The sequence below is a fragment of the Macaca fascicularis genome, chromosome 1 (assembly GCF_037993035.2).
Source record: "Macaca fascicularis isolate 582-1 chromosome 1, T2T-MFA8v1.1".
Classification (NCBI taxonomy): domain Eukaryota; kingdom Metazoa; phylum Chordata; class Mammalia; order Primates; family Cercopithecidae; genus Macaca; species Macaca fascicularis.
The window spans coordinates 68032136-68054873 of record NC_088375.1 but is presented as its reverse complement, the minus strand read 5'-3'; the positions used below and the strand labels follow the sequence as shown (position 1 = coordinate 68054873).

At 42.7% G+C, this 22738-nt stretch overlaps 1 protein-coding gene across 3 annotated transcripts; it reads right to left on the bottom strand.

The window, feature by feature from the left end:
• Positions 1 to 347: 347 nt before the first annotated feature.
• Positions 348 to 14651, bottom strand: SERTAD4 (SERTA domain containing 4). 3 transcript variants are annotated; one of them, XM_045396506.3, is made up of 5 exons: positions 14265 to 14651; positions 9087 to 9278; positions 7637 to 7752; positions 1333 to 1460; positions 348 to 686 (listed from the first exon to the last, which is right to left on the bottom strand). In XM_045396506.3, the coding sequence occupies exons 2-5, from the start codon at positions 9259 to 9261 to the stop codon at positions 656 to 658; spliced, it is 450 nt and encodes a 149-aa protein (XP_045252441.1). In that variant the 5' UTR covers positions 9262 to 9278; positions 14265 to 14651; the 3' UTR covers positions 348 to 655. The 3 variants fall into 3 exon arrangements, with proteins under 3 accessions (XP_045252441.1, XP_045252437.1, XP_005540786.1); XM_045396502.3 differs by lacking the exons at positions 348 to 686; positions 1333 to 1460 and adding an exon at positions 1539 to 5672; XM_005540729.5 differs by lacking the exons at positions 348 to 686; positions 1333 to 1460; positions 14265 to 14651 and adding exons at positions 1539 to 5672; positions 9758 to 9945.
• Between the last annotated feature and the right edge of the window lie 8087 nt (positions 14652 to 22738).

Sequence of the window (22738 nt, the reverse complement as noted above, 5' to 3'; positions counted from 1 at the left end):
AGATCTACTCATCTCTTGATTGAGAGGATACCAGGGTCTTAGCACATCTGAGCTTAGTTCATTGCAGTCACTTTAGAGGGTATCTGAAGCACGTGTGTACTGACCAGAGGAGGCAGTGGAGAATCACATGCCTGATGCCTGGACTCAGCTGCTTCCATTGAAAGATCTGGATAGAGGTAATGCCTGCTGAAGGCCAGGCTGGTCTGTGCAGCACAGGACTAGGGTACGTTAGATCCCTTTCTCCCAAAATTCTGATATTTGCCTATTGTTTTGGAGATCTTGGCAGAAAGCAAGATCATAACTTACATCTCTGCAAGTTCTTTTATAGGTAGGTCCTCCCAACAAGATTTTATCACATTTTTATATTTTTAAATCAAGAGAAGAGTCAAAAAAATGGGGTTGAGAAATATAAGAAATGTCATGAGAAACCACTAATACATCCCCATACATTCTATCAGTTTCATTGTGGTCAAAAGCAGGTGTTTCCACGCTGTGAATAAGTAGTTTGCATTTTCAAAATTAACAAATTGGATCAACAACAAGGAAAAGAAACCAACCATAGACAGCCCACCAGCGGATTGTTTACCAAAGAAGATGAAGCTCATGGCGATGGTTTGCAAACACCACCAGACTAGCTTGTGTAAATTCCCTTCGTTTAGTCATCGTTCTTCAGCCTGTCACAGATACTGAAGGGAAATGCAGAAACAGGAAATTACAGACTATTTTAAACAGCATGTTTTATTAAACTCACTTGCTGATGCACTTTATGGCAGGATGCGAGATTCAAGTGTTCATAACTTACATCTTTGCAAGTGCTTTTCCTAAGTGAGTTCTCCCAGCTCAAATATGGCAGGTACCCAGGGCTGGGAAATAATCTCCAAACTAGTAACTCTTTCACCCCCGGTCGTGTAGCTATATCACATAAAATTGAGCTGTTTTAGCCATGTCAAGAGAATATACCTTGCTGAGGCACTATAGCTAAGAAAGCAACAGAGGCATCTTGTAGTAACTTAAAAGATCCTTAATGCATTTATTTTAAACCACAGAATCAAAACACAGCAATCTTAAAATGAATCACTACAAACCATACATTGTCTCTTCTTTTATGATTTAAATACTGATATCATTCTCCTCTTCATGGGACAGTTCTGCCTCTAGTTTAAACCACCATTACTAATGCCATGCTGAATGCTTGTCTCTGAAAAGATCTAGCAAAATTGGCAGGGGTGTGATAACCTTAACTACAAATGAAATAACTTCAAATGTAAGGGGCTGTCAGAAAAATGGAATTTCACAACTAATTATTTCCAAAAAAAAAAGTCTCCTGCTCACCATTTGTTAGAAGGATATAAAAACCTAGCTGCATCACATAGGAATCCTTGTATCCTTGTCTTATATTTGTTGTGAAGTGGATGTCTCTTAATGGTCATGTCTTCTACAAGTTGTCCTCTGCTCTGCTCCTGATACACAGAAAGGAAGTCACCAAGTGGAGCTGTAATACAAGTTCATAACTGGAGGGATGGATAGCCATGTCTCGATGGAGTTAACTGTGAGCTCTAAAAATAAATACTTTCATTCACTTGCTTCACCATTTAACAAAGTAGCATGTAAAATATTCTACATTTTTGTTGTCTTAATAAAAGATCATGCCAAAGATGCTTTACCCTAATTCTCAATTCATTGCCAGATAGTGGCATCTGCTGGTTTTGAATTTTTCTCTCTTCCTCCCATGTCCCCTGTCCCTGCAATCCTGTCCCTAGGACCCCTGCAAAGTGAAGTATAGAATAATAGGATTTTGAGTGGAAAGATGATGATGAGACTTTTGCCCTTTGAAAATCCCTTTGCCAGACCACCTTCTATAATCTGCCATTTTTAGAAAGGAAGGACGAGAGACAAAGGTTAATGATTTCATTAATGATATGCACCCAGATGCCTAGGGGAATAGCAATTAAAGGCACTCTTGGGGAGCAAGGCCACTTTCTTAAATGAAGGTTTCCCTTCATTTATCTTTTAATAGTCTTGATTCTGTCATATCAGGTTTTCCTTAAAGCACAGCACAGCAATGAGAGAAGGTGCTGCTTCCAGGCGGGTAGACAGCAGTGTGGGTGGAGGATGTCTTAGCTTTTCCAAGTTGCTCAAGATAAAACTATAGAATCCAGCTAAGGGATTTAACTTACTATGAAGGGTGTCCTGGCCACTCTAGGAAAATCTAATGGAATATCTCACGCATAAAAGACAATTCTGGGTGCATGGGAGGTGAACACAGGAAGTCCTAGCACTCTCACCTACTAACAAGAGAATTTTTGTAGTTTGGATGGGTGCTTAGGAATTAGTTTTTGGTGAAGAAAATTTTTTTGTGATGCTAGAAATATCCTGGAAACAAAAACTTGACGATGACTAAAAAGAACAGATTTTTATTCTGCTGGATTCAAAGGCATCACTTATCCTGCAGAGAAGTGATTCTAGTGGGTTCTACCGAACAGGTGCAGGCGCTCACAGCTCAGGTGAGTGCTGCTGAAAATCATCAACTTTGTCATTTTACAGCTTTGGCCATCAAGAAAAACACTGTCTAGTAATGCTGGGGCCTTTAAAAAGCAGAAGGATAAATCCTTTCGTTCATATTTAAATCTCCATGAGATATTACACTCGTAATAAGAATGCTACATTTGACAAATTAGTTTTTAACTAGCTTTCCCCCTTTATCAAATATTAGCTCCTAAGAACATTAATACACAATTGTATGGAATGCTACTAGCAATAATCTGTAGTTGTTATAACCGTTTACATATGGGTCATCTTCACAGTTCGACATTTCATAATGCAATCAGCTAAGATTCAGTATTTACGGCTTCATGCTATACAATTTTTTTCAGACACACTCCAGAAAGGAAAATCTTTACATTCTTTCAGACATAACCTTATTGATCACCACATCATCTATTAATATTGTGCTTCTTAATCAACAGAAACTTAAACTTACAAACTAGGATCATTCTAAAACACCTGTCAGATTGGCATTTTAAAATACTCTTTAATTTAGAAAACTCCTGTGTGGCCACTATCCATTACAGTTTCTAGATGTTTTGAGTTTTTTAAAGGAGAGAGAATAATGGAAAAGAGAAACATAGCCAATAGCCATTAAAATTTTTAAAAATCTTAATGAATTTTTATCATTTTAATAAATATATATCAAGAAAACCTCACTTTATTACAACACATTCATATACAAGCATCTATTAGCTAAGTTTTGAACATCAAATGTTTATCAAATATTGAAAATAAAGGACAAAACATTACTAGAGTATTTAGCTATAACGCAAGAAAATGTTTTAAAAATTGGTCCTTGTGGACAATTGTCCAAATGATCCTACTCATACACTGTATGAATGAGACCTATATTTAATATTAATAGCAATAATAAAAAAGCTTTATCTTGGAGAAACTGGGAGGGTTTACTTATTTCCTCCATTTGGCATTTGGTTTCTGTGAAGTATTGTTTAAACAGGTCCAAGTCAATTAGTAAACCTGGAAACTGGAATGGCAGGAAGAGTTGGCTGGAGTGGAAGGAAGGATGGTAGGAGGGCCACTCTGAACACTTTTCAAACGTACAAATTAAAGATATTATTTGGAAAATGTAAACCAAATACATAGTAACTATTATAAATTAAGTCCCATTTCTCCAAAATAACTTTCAAAAAACTAAAGTCTTTACATTCTTTAAGATAAACCTTAATGATCACCACATCATTTATAACATTGTGCTTCTTAATCAACAGCAAAGTTCATATATAAAAACCCACATGCTTTTATAATCTAAACAAGTGAAATGATGCAAAACAGAGAAAAGTATAATGCATGCCACTGGTTCGTGAACTTCATTGGACAAGAAAACAAAACAAAACCCAAAACCCAGAAAACCCAAACCCCAGCAACAGACAGTTGCCATAGAAAAGCTCGAGCAGCCCGTGCTGCTTTCTAACAGCTCTCTCTCATTTCCTCCATCCCTATTGAAAAAATGCCAAATCCAAAAGCAATTGGGCATCAAAAATAAAGGAAGAATAGAGATGTCGAATCAAAAGTTGAACACAATAGTTCAAAGTTAACAGTTTCCACACCATATTGATCCACCCTGTTTTTTTTTTTTTTTCCTGTTTGTTAAATCCCTGCTGTAACTCTGATTTATCCTTAATTTTCACATTGGCAAAAATTAAGATAAAGTAAGGCACCAAAAATCGCCCTGTATAACACCTCTCTAAAAGCCTCATCACCCATCACAGGCAAGCCAGAAACTTGCAGGGAATACCCTCTCTGTGTAAGACTGTTGATTGCCGCCCCTAGACAGGTGTGTTTCATTATGTTACATCCTATTTTCATCTGTCACGCAAGACTGTTAGGTACAAATACTTAACAGCACCATTAAGCCATTTCATCTAGCTCCCTGTCTTCAGTCTTTTATTTAAAAACAAAATTATATCATATAGAAGAAGCAGGTATCTTTGCTGGTTATATTGATTTGCTTACCAAATAACTCCCTAATTAATCGGCAAACATGTAGAAATTTCTTAGCTAGTGACAGGCTCCTTGGGGGGCAATGGAAATATTGCAAGGGCACATTGTCCCCCAATCTAATCTACTGGTCTTTTCTGTCAGAAAACTATGATATACTTTTAAGCATTAAGTCAATCATTTCCTTGGTAAAAATCACCACATTTATAAGAAGCTCGCTGATGCCTACTATACAGATGTTTTATGCAATCTGCTCTCCAGGCATTAAAACGACACGGCATGTTCATGGCATAATTTTATCAGTTGTACAAAATCCATTCAAAATAAAATTTATGAGAGCTAACTGATCATGCTGTGCATGCTTCAAAGTTCCGTGAGAAGATGGCTCATATTTTACTTCCTTTGCTGCAGCACAGTTTGTTACTTGGTGGCGAAGCCTCCTTTTTCCGTAAGGACTTTTTCCAAGATTCATTTACATTGTTTCTTTCATTATATCCGGTCTCAAAATAATCATAAAATTGGCCTTTGCACTCAAAAGCAAGGTCATTTCCCACAGGTTCATGGCTGAGGGGGCCACCATCTCTGTTGGTGTCATTATTTGCTTTCTCCTCATTTAATTTGGCCTTTTCCTGAACACCAAGTGATCTGACATTAGTGACAAAGATTTCGTTGGCAGGTATCTGGCCATCACTCTTGTAAACAGGTGCACTGCCTACATCGAAATCCACCTGGTGGGAACAACTCGGTAGAGACAAAGGGGGAGAGGAAGAGGAGGATGAGGAGGAAGAAGAGACGGAGGGAGAGGAGGCAGCGGTGGAGGCACTTCCAACATTAGCATTGACAGAAAGGGGTACATTTAGGTAGTGGCCACCACATTCTTGGTAAAAGCAGCAGGCATGAAACTTTTCACATTCCTCTTTGGCCATCCGTGGTCGTTTTCGGTAAGGGCAGTCTTGAGCCATAAACCACTCTTGGGCAGAGGTGCCATTGAAAGAGCAGGCAGGGAAGCACCAGTTATTCTGCATGATAATTTCTCCATGGATCCTTTTCATCAAATTGTTTATAAGGACAGATCTTCGGAGGTATACTTCAGGGTCATCGATAAACTTTAGCTTTTCTAAGGACATATAAAGGATGTGGGCTCGTTCCTCAAAAATTGAGATGGTCTACAAACCAAAACCAAAACCAAAACCAAACAAAACAAAACAAAAAAAACAAAAAAGGAAGAGAGAAAGCTTAGAAAATGGACTATAAGAAAACACCATCATAGCATACTTCTTTCTTGGCACTGTCTGGGTCTGGGCATGTTGTGGTCTTGTTCCCCAAGGTTCATTTAGAGAGGCTGTCCCCCATTCTGTTCCCTTTTGTCACTTGGCTGGAGTGCCCACCCACTTCCTGATCCACTGGTATGGCCAAGCACTAGGGAATCAAGCCACAGTGCAGACCTCAGGAGGGACAGTTCAGGTGGTTTGATCTATTATGGCCCAGTAAGGAAGATGCTGAAACACAAAACTAATCTAAGCTATTAGAAGTCAGGAGAGGAGGTACTTTCAGAGTTGGGGTGAGTGGGGCAAAGGGTAGTGTTAAAAGCAGGTCAAGGAGGATTCTGGTTGCTGGTTATGTTTTGGTTCTTGACCCGGATGTTAGTTACATGGATATGTTCACCTCATGAAATTCATCAAGCTGTACTGTGATACTTGTACTTTTTTATGTGTGTCTACACAAATACACATACACACAGACACATAACTCATATATTATACATCAATACGTGTTTTTAAAATGATGTCAAAATGCAAGTCACAATGAATATACTTCAAACCCTGGTCTAGCCATCAAGGAGCATGAGATTTGGCTTTTAATACTGTCCCTCTTTTAATCCTTTGGGTTTCATACTTGCAATTATCCTTGCTTGATAAGAGGACACAATAATGAATGAGGCTCAGGCCCTGACAGAATCTGTCAGTTGAAGGACCAAAGTAGGCTTCCTTGCGGAGCTGAGTGGGAGATGAGATGCCGAGAGGAACTGAGAGGGCTCACTCCTGAGCTGTGTGACACTATCACTATGTGATGGTTGGTGCAAATCCAGTAGCAACTGGGAAACTGCTACAACCACAACACAGAAACTAAAAAGGAAATAAACTGCTTGTGTCCGGGGGACCAGCTATTCCAGGTCATCAAAAAAGCAAACTGGCAGCATAACCTGAGGAGCTGTGAACTAAACCAGCCCATACTGACCAAAGGCAGGGACTACACATGCAGGGAAAAGCCCAGTACCTACCAATGCATTCTGCTGTCCTTTCATGAGCAAGGTAAAAGTAACCTCTAAAGGATGAGGTGGCAGAGGGGGAAGACAAGAGAAGACAGAGAGGAAGACGAATTGAAAATCCTCTCTGCATTTCAGACAACTATGGTCTGCAGTTATACCTGCCTCAATTAAATCAGCAGATAGTTATTGAAGGAAGGTAACTCTAAAGAAAAACGAACTGATATTTCAAAAGTTTAGGTGCCCAGTTTCATAATTCTATGCAATTTCCCCACCTTGTTTTTTTTTTTTTTTAACTATACCTACAAAAAAGTTAGCTTTGGTCTTTTCTTGGAAATGAAGTATATTTTTCAACAACTTATATGTAACCAATGTCCAGGGAAGTACATATTTCTACTTGCATACACACATTCAAGGATGGTGAGTCTACCCACAAAAGGTCAGGAAAAGCTCTGCGTAACCACCCCCATGTGGACACACACAGAAGTAACATTGGCTGCAGGAGCCAGAACTTAGACTGGGGAGAACACCACGGGAAAGAACAAGCATTCCACACAAAAGTGCGGAAGAACCATAACCCGAAACGCAGTCTGAGAAATATTAAATCATATGTTAAAAAAATTCCTTGGATTACATAATTTTGACATTTCTGGGTAGAACAGCTCTTGCCAGCTTTTTCTTCAAGTACTTGTGAAAAATAACACAGGACCCAAAAAAGTGACAACGATTAATGAAGCTCCACTGAGAAGTGGCTCATTTTCATTGCTTGGGTGAAACAATTTAATTCCTGGAAGTGGATCAAGCAACTGTTACTAAGTATCTTAAACTCTTAATAAAAATAATGACTATTAAAAAAAAACATACTTTATGGCTACAGCTGCTGAGTGGTGGGTGAAAATCCTCTTCTTCCACATACTTCCTCTTAAAGTATGCGATCTTGGATGTTGTTAGAGGATTTGAAGTTCCCCTGTAATGTGATCCTGTGGTAATAAATCAGATATGACAAATGACATGCGGTTTGCCAGAGGTTCTCCAAACAAAATACTTTCATTTCCTGTCCTTCTAGATGATAACTTGGCTGCATATTTGTCTGAACATGTGGTGATTAAAAATAAACATTTGTCTTAATAGTTGCTATCATATGGAATCCTGTGACCCAGGCTAGGAAAAGATTTCTAGGCAATTATAGAGGAAAATCACATACTTTAGCATTTAATAAATATGCAGAATCTTAAATCTATGCAAAAGGAAACTGCAATATTCAGAAAGTGGAGGAGTGTAATTTCTCTAAAATATATTAGTATTTATTTAAATTGTTTAATTAAACCTATGACAACATAGCACCACTGTTCAAATGCATACATCTTTAACTGTAACCACTGATAACCAAACAACTTTAAAATATTATTGGCTTTAGGTTAGTGAACAAATGGTTATCTGCATATTGGAATTATAACATTCCTTTTTTTCAAAATGCAAAATTCAAATTTTTAAAATTTGAATTAAAATTTTGGGTAACTAATGTCCTTTTCACTCTTCAAAATGTAGTATGCCAACCATGAAGACCACAGTTTTTAATCTTTTTTAGCAAAACAGACTTCATTGAGTACTTGTTTTATATTTTAGTTTATTTTAAAAAATAGCTAATACTGCACAAAAATCCGAAGGAACTTAAACCATAAGCAGAAAGAATCAGGAAGAACATATTTTTATTTTCTTGGCTTTAAATTTTTTCCTACAATCCCAAAGCCAGTTGTGTGCTTAACCCATTTATGCCAGAGGTTGCACATTTTTTGTGTGTGAAGTCAGACCTTGGTGATGACCTTGAACAGCAGGATAGAAATAACTTCCACAAGCTTAGCGTTCCAATAATGGAACACTGAGCCTAAATGGGTTAATAAAGAAAAGAGACACATAGCTGCTGGCGCAAAGTGCCGATTCCTTTATATCTCATGGGATAAAGGTGTCATTGTTGAGCCCACCAGAGCTTTCATAGTTGTGAGAGAACCATATAGTTCCACAGGGCAGAAAACCAAAACCCAAACTCAGAGTTTCAATATCTGGTTTGGCCCTCTTAAAAATACAGAATATAATTCAAGCAGCAGCATGGGTAGACACAGGTTTGAATGCAATTTAAATATCACCTTTGGTCCTCTCTCTGGAGCTCTGGACTCACTTATGAGAGGTGCACAGCAGCCCGGGAAGCCCTTGGAGCTTTAGCTTTCCTGGCTCAGAGGGGCACTCCAGACACCACCTCCTGCCCACCAGGCTGACTGCAAAGGGCAGCAAGGAGTGGGGGGGTCAAGGGAAATACCTGCCAGCGGGGGACCAGCTCCCCGATCTCCCTGCAAAGGAGCCTGTGCTGGCCCTGGGGGGCTTGGGCCTCCGTAGCTGTCAGCCTCCCATAGTGTTTGGTACCCAGCAATTTCAGCAGCTCCTTCCGAGACAATGGGCTCGCAGAATCTATTCATGGACAGAACCAGAGTCATCTCTGACAGCCTCAGATCTGAAAAGAAAAGAAAAAAAAAAAAACAAGAATGAAGAAAACAGCCCTAATCAAGAGCAAGCCAAGGGACGGCCTTGGCATCTTCATTTCTTTGCTTTGGGAAACTTTTACTTCTCGGCCCTCCCCTTCACCCTGAAACATTTTATTATTTTTTCAAAGAAAACCTCAGCAAACTCTCTAGCTGCTATTAGCTCAGCCTCTGTGTTCAGCAATCTGCATTTCATGGGCGGATCTTTAAAACCTCATTTCTTATTGTTCTCAGATTCCCCTCAGCCTTCTTCTAGACAGCTGCTTTGCCTCCTAAACACATTTTCCTCCTGACCTTCCAAAGAAAATGTACCGCTAAGAAGCCAAAACCCTTGCTCTTCCTTTCTATTAATAAGGCAAAATCAATTTTCCAGTCAATCCCCCGGGAGTCTCCTTTGATGAAATCCACTAATCAATCAAAAGAAAAGGGCAGGGGAAGCAGAAATATCCACCGTAATTCCAACTGATGTTCTGAGGTTCAGTCTGTTCCGCTGCCCCCTGCACCCTCCTCCTCTTGTTTCCGCAGGCCAGTTCCTCTACAACATGCTGGGGCTCCCTCCACTTTCTTCTCCCAAAGCAAAGCAGACAGAGAGACACTTGGTAGTTGTTTCCACCAGCCCTGATCGGCCTGAACTGGATCTGCCTCCAGTCAAAACACTGAGAGATGAAGACAGAAAATTGGCTCCAGTTTCAAGCCGTGAGTTGCAGTCCCACAGGAGCCAAGCACAACATCAACGGAGCAGGCAGAATATTAAACAGGAGCCAGGCTCTGGGGCCAGAGGCAGCCAACAACTCTTTACACTGCAAAGCCCAGACACAGAGCAGGAACTTTCCAAGAGGCAACACATCACTGCCCTTCTCTCCAGTTCACGCCCTTCTCCCTTGGGCCTGCAGGGAGATGGGAGCCTCTGCTCTGTGAGGCTTCCTGGGCCCCTCTATAGCTCAAGCAGTGGGGCCGCTTTCATGGGGGCTCTGTGTCTTCACTTGGCCCTTTGCAGCTCTCAAGGTAGGGTCAAGAGTAAGTTCAAGGGAGAGGAGAGTCTGATATGAAGGTAAAAAGACCTAGCAGCCATAGACCAGTGGTGACAGTAGCACAGCCTCAGTGCCTCCTTAACTGCCAATCCCTTTACGAGACCCAAGCCCCCACTATCTCATTTTGTGGTTTCAAGAACTGTCACACAAGTGATGTCACGCTTGCTTTCTGAAGATTGATTGTTTTTCAGATATAAACTAAGGGCCCAGTTCTTGCTTTCTTTTCCAAATTATACAGCTTGTAATGTTTTTGGGAAAGACTGGGAATCTATCATTGTCTCATGGGAGACTATTACCTACATGCCATAACAGGGGTCCACTTCCAAGGAAAAGGAGGAAAAACACCAGGGAAAGGCAAAACAGCATCATTAAAGTGACAATGTACTTCTGGCTAAAAGAGCAGTTCTTGGCAGCAATGACTCTACCTTTCACCCAGTCTTCTCTCTGAGGTCTCAAATTCTGTCCCATCCACACAGAATAATGAAGCAAGACCTTTTGACAGACAGGGAAGGTGTACAGGTCAGTGGAGAGAATTAGGACTCAGCTGGTTTGGGCTGCTAAAACACTTCCCCTTTCTCTTTTAAGACACTCTCCAAAGAGACATCAGTAAGGACTTATTAGTAAACCTTAAGACAAGTGGGCAAAAGATAAATCTTTATAAACAAACGATGGGACATGTCATTTATTTTTATCTTTGAGTCATCAACAAAGAAATTTAGCCTACACTGATTTAACAAATTAAGCCCTTCTGTCCATCACTTCTCAAACTCCACATCCAAGTAGGGTATCAAACTTCATGATGATTTATTCCCTGGAAGACTCTTATGAAATGGTCCAGTCTCTTAAACTATTCTAAGAGACAATCATATCAGGAAATACTATTGCCAAGAGCACATGAATTACAGCTTTTCAACAGTCAGCAGCCTGTTCTTATTGAGAGAATCAACATTTTCTAGTTTGAAGTTTACACTCACTTTTGTGTTAGATCACGGGAATAAGATGCAAGGCTTTTGCCTATGCAGAATTTTATTTCATGTAAACAAAAGCAAGTTGACAAACTCATGCCCCTTAAGAAAGAAAAACATTTGCAGGCCCCTGGCAGCAAATTACTTTTGTTTAATAGGACATTATATGGGCCCTGTGCTGTTTTATGTTTGTCAGAGTTTGTTTATATTTTAATAACTTTTTGGTAGGAGTTTTTTGGTTGTTAGGGATTTCAGTGTTTCTATTTGTTAGCATTATTTCCAGCATATGAGATGCTATTATGCATGTGAACTGGAAACATGGCATAACAGTATTTATCTTGGCTATTTTTTTGTTCACAATATCTAATTTTAGTAAGTTTTTCTTCTGTAAATTGAGAACTGTTACACACAAAACCCTAAACTAGAGAGGCTGAGTTCTGCAAGTGATTTATGTAAATCTGAATAAAACGTGAATGAATTGGGATTATTTGGGAACAGGGAGGAGATTTTGCAATTGAGTCTTCCTAGTCTATTTAAAACTTAACACTGGATGGATGTTAACAAATTAAGAAGGCAAGTTGACTGTTCATGAAAAATTGGACACTGCAGGATTAAGCACAAATGCTTAACATGAATCTGTCTTCATATTATATGTAGAGATCTAAACTGTCATAATTCTCAGTCTGATGAGATTTATAATTCTGCTACTGATGTCAGCAGTTCAAGTCCACAAATTCATGTTCTATTAATATTAAACAAATAAAAGGATATACATTATGACAAAATTTATTTTCTAACATCTGAGGTGGTGGATTCAACAGGAGGGTGTTAGAGTGTGTTTTGCCTATGCATGGGTTTAAAAGATTAAAAAAAAAAAAAACAAAAACAAGCCCTAACCCTTCATCCTCAGGCTCCTGAATGTCTGTTTTGACACCCAGGTGGCTGTAGTGGAATGACATGTCCAGCATCCCCAGAAGGCTGAGGGCTAGAATGCCAAGCTTTTCCAGCAAATGTTCATAGTAAAGTTATCAGACATTTCTACACAATTTGTTTTTTTCCAGATGAGTTGTGCTTATTCTTTCCTCAAAGCAATTATGATGCTAATAGGAGTGGCTGGCACACAAAACAGGATAGCTATGAATTCAGCGGCACCTTGAATCTAACAAGGGGCGCCAGGTTATTCTTCGCTCACCTCTTCTTCCATCTGTCATTGAAAACTGGAGAGCATTTGATTAAGATCATTACAGCAGTTAGCAGTCTGATTCCAGCACTGGAAAGCAGGGAAGTAAAGGGCTATTTCCACCCTCGATCGATGCTGCCAGTCTTAAATGGCATCAAGCCCCTGACCTCCACATCGTCCTAAAATGATCTCAATAGCTTGTCCGGCTCCTGGTGGTGGTAGTGGAAGGGACTGGATGGGCGGAACAAAATCCTTCAACCCTTCTAAACAGACAGATGTCGCTTTTCTGCCGGTCCCTGCAGTACACCTGTCTGCCCTGGGAAGTACATGTCTCAGCTGCAGCCCTACGAGGTCAAGAGCTTGAAGCTGGGTCCTGTGGTTGGGGCTGCAGGTGCTGGGTGGGCTTAAAGAGCACGAAGGGGTGCTCCGATGTCCAAGCCCCGGTGCCCAAGGTGTGTGTGTGTGTTGGCGGCGGGGCGGGGGGTGGGGGGGTCCGAGGTTTGGAGGGCCGACCTCTTGAAGGCGGGCGGCAGCCACCAACCACATTCTGGCTCCCGCACAGACACACCCCCGGGGTGTCGGTGCCGCAGCCCTCAGCCCCTCCCGGGGTAGCCAGCAGCTCCCGGTCGGCCGCTGGCCGCAGGAGAAAGTAAACAACACCCCAAGTGTCCGGGAACAAAGGCAAGTTGTCTTTCTACGGTGCCGGAGCCGTGTGCCTCTTCGGAAGAATAAGAGCTATTATTATTCTTTATGTCTTATCCTTTTTTTTTTTTTTTTTTTTCAACCAAGTTTCCTTCTAAGGGAAATAAACACCAAAGGTAGGATTCCAAGGAAATGACTCACGGCGGCTGGCAGGGCTCTGGCGGGGCTGGCCCGGGCCCCCGCGCTCCAGCCCGCAGCAGATGCCGGCCCGGCCCTCCCTCCCTCCCTTGCCGGCCAAACCCGCCGGAAGCCCCCGGCCGCGGGAGCGCCCTGCGCCCATGGGACCTGGCGGCGAGGACGCCTCTTCCCTGCTTCTGCGACCGCAGCTGGGCACTCGGAAAGTTGCTAGGGCCGAAGAGGCTGGAGGGGAGGAAGGGAAGAGAGAGGCGGAGGCGTGGACCAGGCGGGCAGCAGCCTCAGCCCGCCGGGGAGGTGAGCTGAGGACAGAGGAGCCGCCGCCGCCCGCAGCGCGGCTCTGCTGCCTGGGAGGAGGGTGCGGGGGCGGAGGTGGCGGGGGACAGAAGGTGTCAGCTACTGCATCAATTCCTTTTTCTTGCAAACGCGCGCTCCTGACATCCACAATCCCTCTCTCCCCACCTGCCAAGCGCCGCGGCATCCGGACCTGGGGGAACCCCTCCTACTGACCCCCGTCCCCTAGGATGAGGGATTAAGCGACCACCGAGGACCCTGAGGTCTCACCAGAGCTTCTGACCCCACCCGCCCCTGGAGTTGTCTCGGTGCGCGCGGGTGGCAGCCCGAGCAGCCCTAGAGGAGGCGGCGGTTCCCGCCCTGGTGAAGGCGCCGCGGCGCACGCTAGCCCAGGGAAAAGCCCGCGCCGCCTCCGCGCCCAGCTGTGCCTTGGCCCCCACGCCGCCCCGACCCCGCTCCGGCCGCTGCGAGTCCACTCGGTGACCTCGGCGCAGCCCTGGTGCCAAGAGGGCGCGCGGGAGGCCGCGTGGGTGCCCGTCTGAGCGGGCAGGAGCCCCGGGGGGCCCTCGCCCTCCACCCGGCCCGGCCCTCCCTCTCCACCCGGCCCGGCCCTCTCCCGCCCCCGCGGCCCGCGCCCAGCCCGGCTCTTACCGCGGGGTCAGCGGGGAGGCAGCGGCCGCAGCGCTTGAGCCGCTGCTGGTCCGCTCTGGGCTCGGCGCCAGCCCGGCTGCCGGTGCACACTCACGGGTCCCGGCCCGGCGGCCCGCTCGGCGGTGACTGCGGGTGCGCGGCGGGCGAGGGTCCCGGCAGGTCCCGCCGCCGCGACTCGGGCGCTGCGCCGCCGTCGCTGCAGACGGTTATGGTAATGAGCGGCTCTGTCTAGCGAGCAGCGTGTGAAACCCGTCAATCCTGTTTGCCATTTCCCCGTGGATTTCCGAGGAGAGGTTCTGCAGGATGCCCCCAGGGTGAGAGAGGGAACATGACAAGCGCGCCCGCTCTCCCTCCCTCCCTCTGCTCCCGCCGCCGCCGCCGCTCCTCAGGCTGCACACGGGGCGCCTTTCCCGCACCCCCACCCCAGCCCGCCCCCTGCCTCCTTCCCTCCTTCCCGCCCTCCCTCCTCCTTCTCCTCCCCTCCCTTCCCGGTGCCCGGGGACACGCGGGCGCAGCTCCAGCCCGCAGCCCAGACCCCACGCGCTCTCCGGCTCCCGCCCTAACCCTGGGGGCTCGGCTCCAGCCGAATAATGTATTCACACTGCAACCTTCCGAGATGTCTTGTCTTTTAAAATTTGGTTTAGTTTTGTTGTTGTTGTGTGTGCGTGTGATTAAAAAAAAAATCTGTGCCTTTCCCACCGTTTGCAAAAGACTTTCTTCTCCTTTGCCACAGCAAACGGAGATGAGAAACAGATGTCTTTGCAGGACCAAACAGTTACTCTCCCTCGCCGCCCCCGCCCGTTTCCCTCCTGAGCTGCGTACGTATAAAAAAAAAAAAAAAAAAAAAAAAAAAAAAAAAAAAAGCAACCTTGGTCCTGCTGCAACTTGAATTGGCAACTCTTTCTGGGTGGGGAGCCTCCAGGGAAAACCTCCAGGAAATAAAAAGTAATACAAGAGATTGTCCTTGCTGAAGAGAATGTAATTTAAGCCTTGGAATCAGAATTTTTGCAAATAGTAATTTTCTCCTATAGTGGCCTCAGAGTTTATTTTTTAAAAACATTAATTCATAACTTCTGTCTAGGGACCCCTCCATAGCCGAGATGGGTCATTTTAGGTGTAATGAAGGCAGAGGCTTGGAAGGCATAGACCTAATAAAATCGGGAGAAGGCACCTGCACAAAAGTGTTACAAAGACTATAATGTTTGTTTACTGCCACTATGCCAGATGTGCTAAATATAACACTTCTTTAAAACAGTGATCCTCCGACTGTGAAAAACCAAACCTCTGGCTGCCTGGCACCCTAGGAATCAAGAAGACGCACAGACTGAAAATCAAGGGAGGAAGGAACAAGATCAAGGATGAGGATTAGCATCTGCAAATTGAACTCTATCTAATTTGCATGTTTATTTCTTAGAATTGTAATTAAATTTGTGTAATAAATGTTTTCCATTTCATTTGTACACTTAAAACTTGGGTGACTGACATGCAGTTAAGTGAATTTCCTTTTTTTTTTTTTTAAGCAAATGTAGTTTATTCAATAAAGTAGCAAACCAATATTAAACATAATTAGAACTAATCTGTTTTGAAGGTGTTTCTGTTGAACTTTGTACATTAAAGACTCTCAGAGGTTTTAAGGGTATTAGGAAGCTGAGAGATGGCAATTATGCTGAAAACAGACGAACCCAACAGCCTACCAAGAGCATTATTTCATTTTTTCCAAAAGACGTTCCAGGGTTGCATGCCTAAAATTGGGAATTGGGCATCCATCTTGGCTTTATTCTGAACCATATTAAATTGCATTGGCTCATGCATGATGTAGGCCATTATGATGATAATTTAAGAATTGTAAAGATGCCATTTTGTGCAGTCAATGGAAGTTGCATGTCCAGATTAACAGTAGAATATAATTTTCATTTGGGTGGGAGAGGAGGGTTAGGAAAGGCACAAGGGCGTTTAAAGCAGTGCAAGTATGTAGAAATCCAAATTTCCAAATATCTAAAACTGGTTATTGTCAAACTCAAAGAACTAAATGTGAGGGCTTGGAGGCATGGCTTATTATGGTTTTTATCTCCCTATATTAAAGTTTTACAGCATTTAAAGGACTATGGGGAAATCCCCACATACACTTGGCCGTGTCAAAATACATAAAACCAAAAGGAGCAAATTAAGCATAAAATTGAGAAATAACATGAGACTAAGTTATCAGCATGGGTGCACTGGTATCTTTGGAGCTTTGGCTCTGAGAAATGAGCCTTCTGGGAAACTGGCACTGCCCTTGGGTGGAGAAGACTCTTGGCTTTAATGTTACAACAAAATGATACCACAAGTATCAGATCATTGTACTTCACAGCATCCTTGCAGTTCTGATTATGAACTAGACCTTGTCCTCATCAGATATATTAGGTTAGCATGTTTTACTGACAGCTTTCCCTGCCCTACTTTTAATCCCAAGCTTAATGTTTTTTGAGATTCAATACCCAACTGTTGACAACATGAACCTGTGTCTACAAGTACAAAAGGCAGACAAATGTCTATGGAATGAGAAACCTCATTACAAATTTAAGGTGAGTATGTGGTAGCTATGGCATGAAAAAAGAACTAACTATAAATCAATAATGAAATATTTGGAATGAGTAAATGTTATTTCTAATGAGGTACAATATTTAATTGAGAACTATGATGTCATCATTTTGGGGTGTGTGTGTGTGTGTGTGAAGTTCCAAATAGAAGTTTGATTATAAAACTTATAATACTTTGAGCTGCAGATTTACTGAAGGCAGTGGTTGTTTTCCTTTGTTTAACAAATAGACTTTCAGACTTAAAATTGCTGAAACCCATTTCACAAAACCTTTTTGTCATTTGTCTGATAGGGAGATTTCACAAGTAAAATTTGACTTATTCAGATTGCTGTGGATACAATTCCCATTTGGGTTAATTGAAAGTTAAAATTACTGGCTTAAAAAATAGACCATTTTTGGCTGGGTGCGGTGGCTCACGCCTGTAATCCCAGCAGTTTGGGAGGCCAAGGTGAGTGGATCACCTGAGGTCAGGAGTTCGAGGCCAGCCTGACCAACACGGTTAAACCCTGCCTCTACTAAAAATACAAAACAATTAGCCAGGCGTGGTGGCAGGCGCCTGTAATCCTAACTACTTGGGAGGCTGAGGCAGGAGAATAGCTTGAACCCAGGAGGCAGAGGCGGCAGTGAGCCGAGATCGCACCACTGTACTCCAGCCAGGGTGTGACAGAGCAAGAATCCGTCTAAAAAACAAAACAAAACAAAACCCATTTTTTATGGCAAAAAGAAGCATCTGCACCCAATTCCTCTTCTATTCTCAAACCTTTTCCACTGAGGCTTTCTTATCCGATCACTCCATTGAAACTGTTCTGGTCAATGTCACCAGTGACCTCCACGCTGTTAAATCCAAAGGCCATTTTGCATCTAACTTGACCCTTAAGCAGCATTTGACCCAGGTGCCCACTCCTCCTCCTTCAAATGCCTTTATCCTGGCTCCTGGGACAACACACCCACCTGGTTTGCCACCTGCCTCACTGGTTGTTCCTTCTCAGTCTCCTTTGCTGGTTCCCCCTCTTATCTAGGACCTCTGGATGTTGGGTTGCCTCAAGCTCAGTCCTTGCACCTTGTCTTTTCTCTACAGCCACTTTCTTGTGGGTCTCATCTAGTCTCTTGCCTTCGAATACTCTCTATATTCTGATGACTCCCAAATTTATATCTCTAGCCCAGGCTCTCTCCTGACTTCCAGACTGCATGTAGATGCCTAATGGGTATCACAAGCTTTACAGACCCCAAACTCAACCCCTGTTATCTCTGCTTTCCCAATCTATGCCACCTTTAATAGTCTCCATCAATAAACAACAGTATTTTTCTACTTGTTCTGACAAAAATCCTTAGAGTCATCATTGATTTCTTTTCCTTCATCTCCTCTATCTAATACATCAGAAAGTCTTGAGAAGCTACCTTTAAAATTTTTCTTGACTCGGCCAGGTGTGGTGGCTCATGTCTGTAATCCCAGCACTTTGGGAGTCTGAGGTGGGCGAATCATGAGGTCAGGAGAGCGAGACCATCTTGGCTAACATGGTGAAACCCCATTCTACTAAAAGCACAAAAAAAAAGTAGCCAGGCATGGTGGCACGTGCCTGTAGTCCCAGCTACTTGGGAGGCTGAGTCTGGAGAATCCTTTGAACCCGGGAGGTGAAGATTGCAGTGAGCCAAGATCACGCCACTGCACTCCAGCCTGGGCAACAGAGTGAGACTCTGTCTCAAAAAGAATTTTTTTTTCTTGACTCTGATCACTTCTCAATATCTCTACCACCACCATTGTGGTCCACGCTTTCATCATGATCTTCTGCCTAGGATGTGACAATGGCCTCCTAACTGGTCTCCCTGCTTCCGTCTTTGGCCCTGTCTCCAGTTCAATCTCAGGTCAATAGCAATGGTGTCAATTTTTGCCAAGGCTCTTCCTAGAGCTCCCCATTTCAAAGTAAAAGCCATGTTCTTGCAATAGCCTACAAAGACTAGAAGTCTCTCTTTATTTCTCTAATCTCACTCTGCCTCCAACCACTCCAGCCACTCTGGTCTCCTTTCTGTCCCTCTAACAGCCAACCTTGCTTTCCTCGGGACATTTGCACTGGCTATTCCCTCTTCCTGTTGTGCTCTTTCCTCAGATAGCTGCACAGATACATGTTCACCTCTTCCACATCCCAGCTCAAGTATCATCTTCTTAATAAGCCCTGACCACTATGCGTGAAATTCTAACACTTCACCTTTATAGCCTGCTTGATTTTCATCCAGAGAATAAAATAAAGATCACCTTCTAATCTTTTATGCATATGTTCAATTTATCACTTCTCTTCTTCCACTAGAAAGTAATGTCCATAAAAGCAAGGATTTTTGTCTTTTTTTATTAGCTCCCATATCTTCAGCAACTAGCACAGTGCAAGTACTTGGCATACTGGAAGCACTCAATAAATATATAATGATTGATTGAACAAGGGACTGACAGTTTCACGTATATACAGAATCCAAACAAGGCTAAAATAGTGCTAGTCTAATCTAGTGTATGTTGGTGAAACAGGCAGTCAGTTTTATCACCTCATTTGTCTCCCAGAATCCTCTGGCCTAGAGCTGCCATCTGCCCCGCAGCCTTCCAGGACCTGAAGATACTACCAAGATTCCCAGGACCCAGTGGTTTCATGCTGCCCTCCCTGCCTGAGAGTCCAGTACTAGATTTGATTCCTGTGGATGCTGGTGCTCTGGACCAGCCTGCCTTGCCCCCAGCACAGATTTTCATCATTGTCAAGATGCTTGTGCTAAGTTACAGTCTTATACAAGATGACAAAGTGTGTAAAATTACTCTCTAGGAGCCTAGGATATCATTTCTTGGCATAGCTACCCTTTCAGAGTTCCTCCACTTTCTTTCTTATCCTCCTTCAAAACTCATTCAGAAATACTCTAATAATTATGTGCATTTTACATGCAAGAATTGATCTAGGCACTGCAGGTGAAGTAGAGATTAATAAGACACTCTTCCTAGACTTATGGGTTGTCAACACAGTGAGTAGCATAAGACAAGCATAGATACGTTGGCACTATTTAGTAAGTCGGGGCACAGCAATGGCCATGGGAGTTCCACGATGAGATGATCACATCCAGCTGGGAGAGCCAGAAAGATGTAGTGAAGAAAGTAAAACCTGAAGTTGACCTTGAAGATACCTATCTTGGCTGGAAATGGGGAATGGGTGAAATGTGGAGGAAACAATTTGAGGAAAGCCACGTAGGCTGGAAAGCAAAGGGAATCTTTGAGAGGAGTGAGTGTTCTGGTTAACTAGTGGGTACATGAAAGTAAAAGTGTATCGTAATATAGTGTATGATAATACAGTGTATATTACATAACACAGTGTATCAAATATGCTATTAATATTGTATTATGAATATACATAATTCAGTGTATCATAATATACACTGAAAAGCAAGATGAGTTTGATCTGAATTTAATAAGCAGTGGGGAACATTAAAGTTTTCAAACTGGAGAATGATATGATTGAAGCTGAGCTTTAGGAAGAGTAACGTGCAGTGGGGAGCGGTGCTGGGCATTGTGAGTAAGAAGCTCTTTTGGCAGTCTAGGGAGGAAAAGTGCAGGTCTGCATGAAACACGGGGCCTCTGAATGAGAGCCCTTTCAAGTGTGAGGTATCGCTGAGTTGGAATCCTCAGGATATAATCACTGACTGCGGGGAAGAGAAGAAGGAAAGATACCTCTGACGTTACTACTTGAGTGACGTTACTACTTGAGTGACGTTACTACTACTGTGTGGCTAAGTAAACCCATAACAAATGAGAAGCAGATATGAAGAGAATAGCATGTGTTGGTTCTGGGTATTTTGAGGATGAAGTGTAGACAGGGATGTCCACTTGTTAGCTGAATATTCCATTCTAGGTGTGGACATAATATGAGAGCAAATTACAAAAATTTGTGATTATTTCAATAAACATCTCTTAGGACTTCAAAAAATTATTGAAGACATTTCAGAGAATTAAACAGTAAAGGGTTTGGGTCAGCATCTTGAAGAATCTGATAAATGCATTTGTTCAGAGATGGAAAAAAACCATTTTGGGCTTAATGTGTGACTTCTTTCAGGAATGTCTGTATTTAATAGTATACAAAGACCCTTTTGGCTAAAATTTAAAATAAAAAATTTGAGAAGTGATGGAGGAGTTTGGGTAGCAGGCAGTCTCTTCTAACTGCCCCGATATCATGACACAGAAGTAGTTATGTGCTGGGCTTCCTCATGTGGTTGCATTTACTTATTTGCCATCACAGGTGGAAAGTGATTTGATATTTCATAAATAATCCTGCAATAATTCCTGAAAATATGTAAATCATTGACAATGAACTTGGAGTGTTATCTCTCTCAGGGACATTTGTATGTTAATAGGAGTCTCATAATGCTATAAAAACTTTAATCAAAGCAATTAATAACTAATGACATGATTTCAGATGTAATACAAGTATTATTTCTGAATGGAAATCACTATATATTTATATATGTTTGTATATATATATATAGAGAGAGAGAGTCCCTTGCTCAAGGTACTATTTTGGAAAACCTATATTAGTAAATAGGTAGGAGTGGTTTACAGTAAACATATCAATCCTTTTTTAATTGAAAAATAATTAGAGTTAAGGTGTCACTCTGTTGCCCAGGCTAGAATGCAATAGAGTGATCAAAACTCACTGCAGCTTTGAACTCCTTGGCTCAAGCAATCCTCCCGCCTCAACCTCCTAAGTTGCTGGGACTACACACACACAAACCACAACTCCTGGCTGTTTTTTAATTTTTTTGTAAAGATGGAGGTCTTGCTTTGTTTCCCAGGCTGGTCTCAAACTCCTAGATTCCAGTGATCCTCCCGCTCCCAAAGTGCTGGTCCAAAGTGCTGGGATTACAGGTATGAGCCACCACACCTGGCCCTGGCCCATACCAATGATTTGTAAAGAGATGTCGTTCTAACATCCTTGGTAACTTTTTCAACTAAAATTTTTCAGTTGAAATACTTTTAATGCTATTAATATTGTATTAGCTAAAAGAGTATGGTAGCCTGCTGGGCACTGTGGCTCACACCTGTAATCCCAATACTTTAGGAAGCCAAGGCGGGGGAATTGCTTCAGTTCAGGAGTTCAAGACCAACCTGGGCAACATAGTGAGACTCCCCTCTCTATATTAGGAACAATAATAGTAATAATAAAAAGAGTGTGGCAATCATGTGTACATCAACCTCAATATTCATCCCAAGTCTTCAGGGAGAATATGGGTCCTAAGTTAGGCATGAAACTTGGATGGGACCTGGATAACCAGAGGGGAGGAGGAAGAGAACCTTCTTGTGGGTTAAGGAATAACATTCATGAGTTCCACAGGTAAGAGAACAGAATGCTCCAGGCATGAGGGCACTGGATGAGTCAAAGCCAACTTTAAAAATAGTTATATTAAGGAAGATGGCATTGCTATTGGAGGAAAAACACAGAAAGTGGAAGGAAGTTATTTAAGCAAAAGATGGCAAAAGAGTGTGTGGGGTATGTATGTGTATTGGAGGTGGGGGAGTTCAAACTTTTTACACAATGAACTGAGATAGTAAGTAAATAAGAAAAATGGTGACACATCTATCTTCTGGGAGTATTACCTTTCTTTGTTCCCTTTTCCTTTTCTTCTTCCAAGAAGAATGTTCCTCATTTATCCTCTTCCTTCCTTTGGCAGTAAGGGTCTGTACAGTTTTTTGTTGACCAGAAACCTAAACACATGGGTCCGCATGGTGCCAGAACACAAATTCAGAAGTATGAATGACTGAAGAAGTCGAGTATTTCATCCAAAACCTGAAGGCAGATTTTGGTGAGGCCTGGGAGAGGCTGTGCAGGGCTGTGTGAGGGCCCCCACAGCTGGACAGCAGAGTGTACCCCAGCTTAC

Bases quoted from the DNA above. Each gene is read 5' to 3' on its own strand.
- SERTAD4 (XM_045396502.3), bottom strand. From the start codon at position 9,261: ATGACTCTGGTTCTGTCCATGAATAGATTCTGCGAGCCCATTGTCTCG. The intron at 7,753-9,086 runs GTATTTCCCTTG...TTATTACCACAG, and splicing joins AGCTGGTCCCCCGCTGGCAG to GATCACATTACAGGGGAACT. The intron at 5,673-7,636 runs GTATGTTTTTTT...TTTGGTTTGTAG, and splicing joins TCAGCAGCTGTAGCCATAAA to ACCATCTCAATTTTTGAGGA.